Genomic DNA, 11365 nt, shown 5'->3' on the forward strand with positions numbered 1-11365 from the left:
GTAGACCAGGTGGACGAGCTAAGCGAGCGTCCACCAGCCCTCTGTGAATCCCCAATGCCCGTCAGAAGAACTTCCGCCGACAAGCCGATATATGCAAATAACAAATGCAGTAGACAAGTAGAGACGTACCTGGAAGAAGCGGAGACAAGCAGGGTCGAGCGCCGACGAACGGGGGGGAACGACGACAGATCGAAAGGAGGGCAGAACGCGAGGGGACAAAAGGGGGAGAGCTGATCGGATCATGTTCCGCTTGGATGCCGAGCGGATTAAGCATGCGCCGATGCAAGAGACGGAAGTGGAGGAGGAGAGCCGTTCGGCCATGCCTGGGGTGAGCACGCGCCCTAAGAAGTGAACAGCTGAGGACCTTTTGCCATTTTTTTTATGCGCTCTGATATATATACCACCGAGCTCTTGTGTACTTAAATATCTAACACCTAAAGTTTGTATTTTATAGTTATGCAAGCCAAATTTTTTAATCATGCCAGAAGTAATAATATTTTAAATGTTAAAAACTCAAATACAATTTTTTCATGCAAAGACAAAATTGTATTTAAATAAAAATTAAAATGTAGAGCTTAGATATATAAATGTATGGAAATTTAGTAAATATGAATTTAAGAATGGTTGCTTGTCATGTTAAAAAAATATTCCTTAAATTTTAATTATCATAAATTATATAATATTTTATTTAATTATACACACTAAATTCAATTTAAAAATATATAAAATAATAATTAATGCGTGCTAGAAACTTTGCGACAATAAAGTAATGTATTATCATCTTAGCATACGAAGATTCAGCACACGCTTAAAAAAAAAAGTTATTAGTGACACGATAAATTTTTGCGTGAAAACTCATAAAAGGGAAAAAAAACCACATGGTCCGACCCAGCTTAAAAGTTTTACCATAAAATTATGATTACAATCATAACGACTTGTCCCACAAGCTGGAAATAGTTATAAGGTCTCCCAAGTTAAAATGTCGACTTACAGATGGATTTATTGCAAGAAACGGGTGAGGCCTGGCAAATGGTGGTAGATGACGGTCAGCAGTTATCGACTGCGGCATGAGTTATGCTGGACTTCAGTTATTCTCAAAGCTTTGAGAGTTCTCTTCAGGCTTCAAGTTCTCATCCCTCTCTCATGAGAGCGGTGGAGCTTACTTTATAAAGTTTAATCTGCAATTAACAAATCAATATGAACCACTTTAATTGGACAGTCTAGAGAGTTTCTTTTGATCAAAAGACGTTTAATAGACATTTGAGTTACTTAACGATGTTTGAATTGAGTGAAATTAGGCTTGTTATATCCGTCTCGCCGAGATGCTCGATCTAACAATAAGCTCGTCTGATTCAACATCCGTTTGACCATCTAAATATGTCCAAAAAACTTTCAAAAGTGGGTTTATAATTTAATCTAAGCTTTGATTTGACTTAGATTAAACCAAATTTGGTATTATTTGATTTGTCTCGTTGAGCCGACCAATTCGACTATAAGTTTTTTGAAATTGAACTTCTTAATGATCGACTGTCGAATAGGAACTCTTCACATCCTCTAGTGCACCACAACCAGTGGAAACTTAAATCAGTTTAATGATGGATTTCATTGATTGAATGGAATGATATATTTTGTAATTGTGAACCAATAATAATAATAATTTTGATGCCTCGTAATTTATAGTCCTCAAAGCATTCATTTTTGCTTAAAACATTAACTTTATAGCACATTTATAATAAGGCTATAAAAAATATCACAAAAACAAAAACAATGCCACCAGTATGCCACCAAAGTTCTCAAAAAATATCACATAAATACCACAAGAATCTCACTAGAATACCACAAAAATTAAACAAAAATATCACCAGAATACATTTAAGATATCACTAGAATACCACAACAATGCAACTAAATACCACTAAAATTATATTAGAATATCACCTGAATAATCTAAGCATGTAATAAGTATACAGTCATAATAAAATAAGAATATCACTACAATACACCAAATTACCATCCAAAATACCGCTAGAATACCATAAAAATATCACATGAGTACCATAATAATGTCAATAGAAAAATGTGAGAATACCGACATAATACCACCTGAATATCATAAAATGCCGCAAGATTACTACCAGCTAAATACCGCCTGAATATCAGTAGAATACCGCCACAAGAATATCACAAGAATGACAGTAGTCTGTTGGTGATAGTATTATAGTAATATTTTAGTGGTATTCGCGTAATGGTATTATTGTAGTATTCGAGTGGTTTTCTTGTGGTGGTATTTTTATTGTATTCAGTTGGTATTCTTATGGTGATATTTTGATGGTATTATTATGATATTTTAGTGATATTCTTGCGGTATTTTGTGCATATTTTGGTTTAATTTTGGTGGTATTCCGATTGTTTGTTGGTGGTGTTCTGGTAGTATTATTGTGGTGTTTTAGTGATATTTTTTTGATATTCTATGAGTATTTTTTTTTAGTTTTGGTGGTATTCAAGTGGTATGAGTGTGATATTTTGTTGGTATTCTTATTGTTAACTGATGGTATTCCTGTGGTATTATGGTGGTAATCTGACTATATTAATGTGGTCTTTTAGTTGTATTATAGTGGTATTTTGTGGTATTCTTATGACATTTTTGTGGAATATTAGTAATATACTTATTGTGGTATTATGGTGGATACAATGTATATCCAAGCCTATGCAACATAATGTATATCAAAGAGTGAATATATATATTTATAAAAAAGTTATAAACAATTATAAATATTATTTGTTATAAACAAGTCAAAAATTATATATGTCAGTGTTCTAACCTATCCATCCACATTCTAAAACATTCATGGAGTTTTGATGATGAACGATTTTCTAAAGCTAACACACAGAGTTTATAAATAAATTCGACTCTAAATTTTAGCATGTTAAGCTGCCACATTTACAAGCATCCAAATTTATTTTCTCAGTGTCCATCAAATTTTCATGTATTTATAGACAAACATTTCACAATCAATATTGATCTTCTGTGTTGGTAGTCCTCTATGTAAATTGATTGGTCATGTACCGGGATCAGTCTCAAATGCCGAGTGGGAATCTTCAACATCGACTTTGACCTTCAAAATGAATAGTTGTGTCAGGTAGTTCAAATTTAAAAACTAGATAGATGGAAAACATTTTGAATAATTTGTTAATGTATTTTCTTACAATATCATGACATAATTGTTTGTGAGCTTTTTTGGGAAGTGAGTCTTATATGAACCATTTTTACAACTTCTACTCCTCAACTAGTAAACTTCAGTGTCTGTCGTGGACTATTGGAATCAATACAATACGTGTTTTTTCAAAATTTCTTTCCTGAGGTGGTTTATGAAAATCACACCCTTAATTTTTTGTTGGAAACAAGCTTGCCAAATTTTGTTGGTTTATGCTATTTACATACAAGCGAAGGTGTAAATTATTTATGAATAATATAAACTATAATGATGTGTTATACTAACCCAATACGTTTTAGATATATATAGGTAAGATTCATATGATTTAGGATTTTTATTTCTTCTGTCAGCCAATAAAAATGTGAATGCATCAACATACTTGTTGCCCAACTGTTTATTCATTAACAGATCATCAATCAAAGAATTAGACATTGCACATGGATTTTCCTTAAAAATTAAATTGTCTCATATTTGCGGTAATGACAGAAAAAATAATTGATATACAAATATATTCATTGTTGCAAGTAATATGAATTTGTAAAGAAATACTTACTTATCAGTAAACATTTGACAACATTCATCAATTACCTCTGTCATATGCAATAATATCTCATCCTTTGTTGGGAAGTTCATAATTGTCTTTGCTTGTTGATGCTTCATCTTCAAAATACAAAAGGTACTTTAGAATAAAGTGTAATGCAATGGTTAGCATTAAAATTAATATAACTTGTTTGGGCAGTCATTAACAAATATTATGCAAATCGCCTCCCCCTGTTCCTCATCCATAAGAACAAAACCTTATTCCACTCCTCGAGACCCAAAAATTATGTTCCATTTGGTTCCTTTTTCTTTTCTTCCTCTACTGAAGTAGATTCAGGTGTCTTTGATGCTTCCCAGTATCCTCTTCTTCAACTTCAATATCTTATGGCTTGGCTATGGTGACCTCAGTTTTTCTATCCTTGATTGGAAATTCTATGCAAGAGAATTTCAATTTCCTCTTCTTCTGGCTTTGTCTTGATTTTACTCATTGGACCATGGCGCACAGTTATGATTTGAATAATGGTTTTCCTTTATGCTCTCTCATTATTTTATAACATTTTTTTCCAATTGGTTAATTGTATTCTTCAACTCATTTATTTGGTTATGTTGGCTTATAAGTAATGGAAAAGTCCATTAATTTCTATTTCTAATTGATGTTTAGCTGGAGTTGGAGCTGGAGATGGGGGTTGAAATGGAGTGTGAGGAGATGGTGCACAATTCTCTGTAGCAGATAGTGCAGGGGATGTGTATCAGGTAAAGATGTTAAAATTAGCTGTCAGAGGGCTAGATGTTGGGCTCCCTAACCCATGGCTTATTGGAGAAAAAAGTAATTATTTATCACTAGCTAAATCAATGAAGAATCAAAGAGCTATAGCAAATAAAACAACTACATTATCATGTTATGTAGGCAAATCTAATATCACCCAAATATTTTTTTATAGAAAGGGTTCATATCTCCGTTACTTGTTTTGATGTTAGTACAAAGAAAAAAAAATCATCATCTTCGTAATACATGGCCTTATTTTAGACCACCTAAGCATTTGAGACCTTGCTTTACGTGATGTTGGAGTGATGATGGATTTGCGCTCATAAAGTCAAAGCTGTTAAAAAGAAAAACTCATTAGGTCACTTGTCTTAAAAGAGTAAAAGGATTGTTGTTATGTCAGTCATAATAGCCGTTAACAAGAAAACAAAGGCATACATGTATCCAAGGGTCTGATTCTGCCTTGCTTTTCAGACAATGACATTAAATTGCTCAATCAGAAAACTAAAAGTAGTTGTTGGCCAGTTGAAGGAAGATAAGTTATTTACATTGTCCCCAAAATTGTAGAAGCCACTCAAGGCATGATAATTGCTTGAGGGAAAAAAATATATTTGCCAACACAAACTCTATATACAACTCTATAAAGGGCATTGAACATTATCCTCAAACAACTGCAAACAAGTCATTCTTTATTTGAATAAAATTTACGATTGATATGAAAAATTTATCCCAGTGCATGGTTTCTCCACAATTAGACATGCCAATGAGCAATGTCACCTTGTCCTAGTTGAAGCTTAAGGCTATGCCACATATTCTAATAACTTTATGATCAATGTCCTAACCTTTCAAATTTTGGAGGGCTAATGGATTTTTTTGTTGGTATGGTGGCATGTGGAAGAATTGAATGAGATGTATATCTTTCAAAATAGTTTTATTTTCTTCATTAAGCTAAACAAAAGTTGCATCACCAACAGACCCAACAATTGAGGGCCTTCATTTGCATGTCAATAATCTTGTGTTCATGACACTGCAAGAGTATTACACAGTCAAAGAATAGACATTAGTGGCAAAAATGTAACATAACAAAGGTTTTATTTAGTCAAATAAATTGAACAATATCATCATAATATCAACAAAAAAATAGGCATGATGCCACCATAATACCACCGAAATTAACACCAATATACCATAATAGTACTATCATTATACCACAATAATTTCATTAGAATACAACCAAAATATCACAAACAAACCATCAGAATAACATCAATAAAACAACGAAATACCACCAACCACAAAAAATAACATAAAAAATCACAAAAATATCATCATAATACGGCTAGAATATTGTCTAAATACAACAATAGAACTACCAAAACACCACCACAATACCACCCTAATACCACCAAAAATATGTGGTGATATTCAGTCGGTATTATGGTTTTGTAATATTTTAGTGGTATTCTTGTGACATTTTTTTGATATTCTAGTAATATTCTGATATATGTCCCGTGTGATGAATTTGATAATATTAACATGGTATTCTGGTGATATTCTATTGTTGTGGTGGTGATATTCTAGTGATGTTTTGATGATATTTTGGTGATTTATTAGTGTTTTTTTTGTTATTTTGTAGTGTTTATTTTGGTGGTATTCTGGTGATGATCTTGTGAATTTTAATTTGTAAAGTGATGTCAATTATTTTGATAATATGGTGGTGTTGTGATGCATTTTTTGTAATTATGTGTTAGTAAAAATTTGGTGGTATTGTTTCCTATGTGTTATTTGAGTTTTGTACGATTAGTGGTAATCTATTTGAATTATGATGGTATTTATGGTTCTCTTATGATGTTATTGTGGTTCTCTTATAGTGGAATTGATATTGTTGTGTGTTAATATTAAAGTTTTATTATGATGTTGAAATGATGACATTATGGTGATTCATGGTGGTATAGAGGGGTACTTGCAAATAATTTTTTACATTGAGTGTTCTTCGAATACTAAACAATGATATAAAATAGTATTTTGAATTGAGACAACTTTCTATTTTCCAAACACATTAAACATGTAAAACTCCCAAAATAAAATTCATTGCTTCAATATTATAAAGTCAACAATACATATGATTGTAATGAAATATTTGAAAATGTTACAATGAACAAATTAGACTGTTGAAATTCAGAATAATGCGAAATAATATGAATTACTTGATTGTTTCATTTATATGAACGAGGGTATAAATTACCCTTACAAGAATCCTATAGTAGGAAAAATAAAAAAGAAATGATATGAAATGAAAGATATATAACATGATACCTCTAATAATCAATTCATATTAATTATTAAGAGATATATAAAATAACATAAAATTGAAAAACCAATAATTCAAAATCCAAGAAAATATCTCTTTAACTATAAGGAAATAATTTATTCATCACATTTTTTTAGAGGAATACATTATTTCCTATTATAACTCATAATAGAGACAAATCAAAATTTTACAATGAACATATGAGTCTGGAAATAATATTACATCAAACGAAGTTTTACATTGAACAAATTACTACAAATGAGCAATTAAAATTATTTTTTAAAAAAATAGACCCTAAATCCTAAATAAATAACGACTATTTGTTTTCCTCCTTGATTTCTTCTATTTTTCCTTGTTGTTTTTCTTTTTCTTCATTGTATATATTACAACTAACGTAGAAATCTAAGCATTGTATATTGAACTACAAAATTTGCTTAGAAGATTTTGCAACCAAAACTAGCTAGAGACATATGTAAACCTTATTAGGCAATTTCTTGAGTCCCGATATCAAAGCGGCGATGTCAAAACACCAGTGTCAAAATGTTGGTGACAAAGATGCCAAAACCTTAAGCACATTCAGTGGCAAAGAAGCTTAGCTCAGCCATGCTTAAACTAGTTCGACTTTGAAAATCCTAAACACTTGGGGTCACTTAGAGCAAGAGAATCAGAAAACTCAGAAAACCATATGATAATTTTGAATCACGAATGAATGAATGGATAGAGCACAATTTTCGAGGTATTCAGACGATCGCAGGACGGGGTTGTACGCATTTTTAAGGTGACCAAAAAAGCTCCACCGCTGACTGTCCGGTCCTGAAGCGAAGAGGAGCAGGGGTGTAAACGAACCAAACACGAACGAACAAAGCTCGTCTTCGCGTTCAGTTTGTTTGAAATTACATGTGTTTGAAATATGTTTGTGTTTTAAATTGCTCGTGAAGTTACTATTTGTGTTTGATTTGATTTGTTTGAAATATGTTTGAAATGTTTGGAATGTTTGAATTGTTCAAATTGTTCGATTTATTTTAATTATTCGAATTATTTGAATTGTTTGAAATCTTATAAATTTGATTGTAATGTTTGAATTATTCAAATTGTTCAAAATCTTTCAAAAATTTAAACCTATATCAAAATAATGTTAAAACCTGTATGAATCTCAATATAAACGCAAAATAGTCGAAACATAACTTATAATAAAACCATAATATCATATTTCATGCATAAAAAAAATTAGATCTAGAAGCAATATGCGAGATTTTACTCCCAACAATTAGATTTCACTCAAAGAAACTAAATATATTTAAAAGAAATATAAAAAAATTAAGCTAAGAGACGAACCTGAAGATAAATAAGAAATTATATAATTTAATGTATTCTAAGAGTCGAACCTGAAGATAGGATAGGATTATTATTTATACCATTTAAATTTTTAAAATATAATCAATTTTTAGAGTATATAATTATTTTAAAAATATGATAAATTTTTTATATATAATTATTTTAAATTATTTTATATTACAAATAATAAACCGAAAAAAATATTAATTTTGCTCGTGCTTTTCGAACGAATCGAAGCCGAACACAACTACGACCTTTTGTGACAGCCCAGGAGAGAGCGGAATGAAGATCGTGTGGAAAAAGAAGGACGAAAGTGGAAAGAAGAGGCCTCTATCCAATTTGATATCGTCAAAACCTAATCTCCCGTTCGAATCCGCAGAGGAGGAAGCCCGACCTCTGAATCATGATTGTACAGATACTCCAGCTTCAGACCCCGATTCCCAGCAGCTCGCCGAGTCCTTTGAGTCCGAGGGCATCCAGCTTGCCGAGGTTGATTTGAATAGAAGCAATCTTGTTGCCTTTTTAATTACTGTTTCTATGAGAGCCTGTAGCATTTCCTCGTTTTTTTTTTAAATTTGATTGAAGAGTGGAAGATATCGTGAAGCTCTTACAAAGTGGGAGACCGCCATTGTTCTGATGCCCGAGAAGGCAAAGTTGCACGAGCAGAAGGCCCAAGTATTACTTGAGATAGGGGATACATGGAATGCTTTAAAGGCTGCAGCTCGTATGTAAATGCTTCCTTTGGTTAAGGGTGATTATTTTCATATTTTTTCTTATAAAAATAAAATGAATGGAGATGATGTTGGTTTTGATTATGCTGTTTCCTTGAGGTGGAAGTATGTAATTCAGCATCAGTGTTCACAAAGATCATGATTTTACCTAGTTGAAGGGAAAGATCATGAGATGAAAACCACTTAGAACCTTTCGCTACAGAAAATAGTGAGAAACACAATTCTTCTAGCTAAGGTAAGGCTTACAAGTGAGCTAAAAACATTGCAGATGGATGGAAGAAACCCAATTTAAATTAAAAACAAAGCAATATCTAACAATCAATCCGATCAATTTATATCTGTATATTCCGAAGGGATACTATTATAGATTCCAAAACATTCCATATCTAACATCACTGCATTTCAAGCTATTGGTAAATGTAGAATTCTTATTGAGGTTGTTGGATCTTGATTTTTCCATGAATCTATACCACCAAGGAAAAAGTCTAAATAATAAATACTCTGAATTAAGGAAGTAGGGAAATAAAAAAAATGTAAAAAGACAGGCTTTCTTAATATTAGGGGGAATCTCTTCAAATTACAATGGTCACCCCTATTTATATGGGAGTTAGTTTACGCATCGTAAATTAAGTACTCATTACAATTGGGTTTTGAGATATCTTCAATCTATCCCTCTTGTCATCTTTTGACATTGTGATTATTTTTATATCATTATTCCTCCGTGTAAATAACTGTTTTTTGTAAAATATGTTTCCTCAAGCGTAGCTTACTTGTGATGTGTCTGTTAGTCAACTCGGCCACATGGCAAAATGATCTTCTATGTGAATACGCCTCAAGGAGAGTCCTGCCAACTTGGCCGTGAGGTGATTATGCTTCATTGACGAGTTACAGGGATGCCTTAGTTTGTGGGGATGTCCATGAGCATATCACCATAGGCGAGTTGTTGCTCGTAACTACCTGGTTGGGTTGATCAATTGGTCATGTTATTATGGTTGATTGTCCATTCGACTTTGTGAACTATTTTCTTTGATAACATGGACCCGTTATGAACATAGTCCATGGCATGCTTTTTTGACAACTATGTATTGAACATTTGTATTTGAGAATACTATACGCTTACTGCAACTTACACAATCATGAAATAACTTCCACCTCAAAAATTACAAAGTAGCATAAAGTAGAACTTTTTGAATCTAGATATCCAACCTACTAAGTATTAATGTAACTAAATAACATAAGTTTATTTGCACTACAACCAAAAATTAGCTTGGAGGCCTTTCAAATACTTAAAAATAACCATTAAAATCACGTGTTTATCGGTACTGAAGCATAAAGCTATTTGGAAGCCTTTCAAATACCAGAAGATCCTGTTTTCAATTGCTCTATGCTCAAGCCTCATGCTAATCATGACGTACTGTTGACCTCATTTCTGGATGAGGTCTCTTTTTTGTCTCTCCTTAGAGCCTAGGGTCTAGCTTTAGGCTTCCCCTGTTCGACTCTCTTAGAAGACTAGTACGAAACCCACACCATTTAGAAAATTCGAGTCACCTCGTCACTCCTTCGAGTTTCGCATGGGCGGTCCGAAATCCTCGATGTTCTGTTGAGTTGATTAGGATCGACACATGAAACTCGAGTCGAGTTCCTACATTAATAAGAACAACCCATAGGGAACCCCTTTGTGACTCGAACGCTCGATAACGCCGCATTTTGCGCACGCATCGCATTCCACACGATTTTGACTTGATTTGACTCGTCCGCCGGCAAACTCTCCCGTACGACCCCGGATGACGAAACAGACCGCGCCGACACGTCCGTAACGTCGATTTTAGCTGGAAATGACACCCATATCATTATAGTTTCACGCGTGAGAGACTAGCACGGATATCGATGCACTTTTTTAGCTGTGCGCTGGCCCGGGCTCAACTCAGGTCTGACTCGGGTTTGATTCAGGCTGGACTCGGGCTGAACACGGGCTAGGCACCAGCTTACCTGAATTTGAAATGCAAATTTTAAAATTCAAATGAATTATTAAAATATTTGTCTTAATTAAAATTAATTCAGGTGTTAATGCTTTCCATTTAATCCTCCCTGCATTCGGAATTCATTAATTTCCCCGCCAATTGCTTTCAGTGTAACGGCTCTTGACCCCGCTCCAATTCTAAAAGGAATGCGAGTCATCTTCCTCCGCGGTCGGCTTGATTCGCCTCCCCTGAGCTCCTCTCTCTCGCTGGCAGTCTCCCTCCTCTGCCTCTGCCTCTGCGGAGCTCCTGTTCATCTTCCTTTTGTTCGCCAAACCTCTGCCCGCTCGTCTCTTCTTCCTCGGTATCGAACGAAACCCCCGCTCGATTCCTGTTTTCCCCCTTCCGTGCGAACCGAACTCGCGCGACGCTTCTTCCTTGCGCGACAGAAGCCTCCTCTGTTGTCCTGCTCCTCTGCGACTCGATCGCAGCTCTATATCACAATAGCAACC

The 11365-nt window shown here is 33.8% G+C and overlaps 2 protein-coding genes across 3 annotated transcripts in view; one reads left to right on the top strand and one right to left on the bottom strand.

Annotated features, from left to right (window-relative positions):
- The window catches only part of LOC110019994 (probable L-ascorbate peroxidase 6, chloroplastic), a 26105-nt gene extending 25718 nt beyond the window's left edge, over positions 1-387 (bottom strand). Inside the window, exons 1-2 of the mRNA XM_020717928.1 lie at positions 130-387; positions 5-41 (exon numbers count right to left, since the gene is read on the bottom strand). Of these exons, the coding sequence (XP_020573587.1) occupies positions 5-41; positions 130-321 (229 nt within the window). The 5' untranslated portion in view covers positions 322-387. The remainder of the gene's footprint in view (positions 1-4; positions 42-129) is intronic.
- Positions 388-8390: 8003 nt separating this feature from the next.
- LOC110020090 (tetratricopeptide repeat protein 33) overlaps positions 8391-11365 on the top strand; it is a 10399-nt gene continuing 7424 nt past the window's right edge. For both annotated transcript variants that reach the window (XR_002293499.1, XM_020718063.1), the window contains exons 1-2: positions 8391-8653; positions 8750-8888. Coding sequence is in view for 1 of the 2 variants with exons in the window: in XM_020718063.1 (XP_020573722.1) it covers positions 8447-8653; positions 8750-8888 (346 nt within the window). In the remaining variant the exon portion in view is untranslated. The remainder of the gene's footprint in view (positions 8654-8749; positions 8889-11365) is intronic.

Source organism: Phalaenopsis equestris, unplaced genomic scaffold (genome assembly GCF_001263595.1).
Source record: "Phalaenopsis equestris unplaced genomic scaffold, ASM126359v1 Scaffold000090, whole genome shotgun sequence".
In the NCBI taxonomy this organism is placed as follows: Eukaryota; Viridiplantae; Streptophyta; class Magnoliopsida; order Asparagales; family Orchidaceae; genus Phalaenopsis; species Phalaenopsis equestris.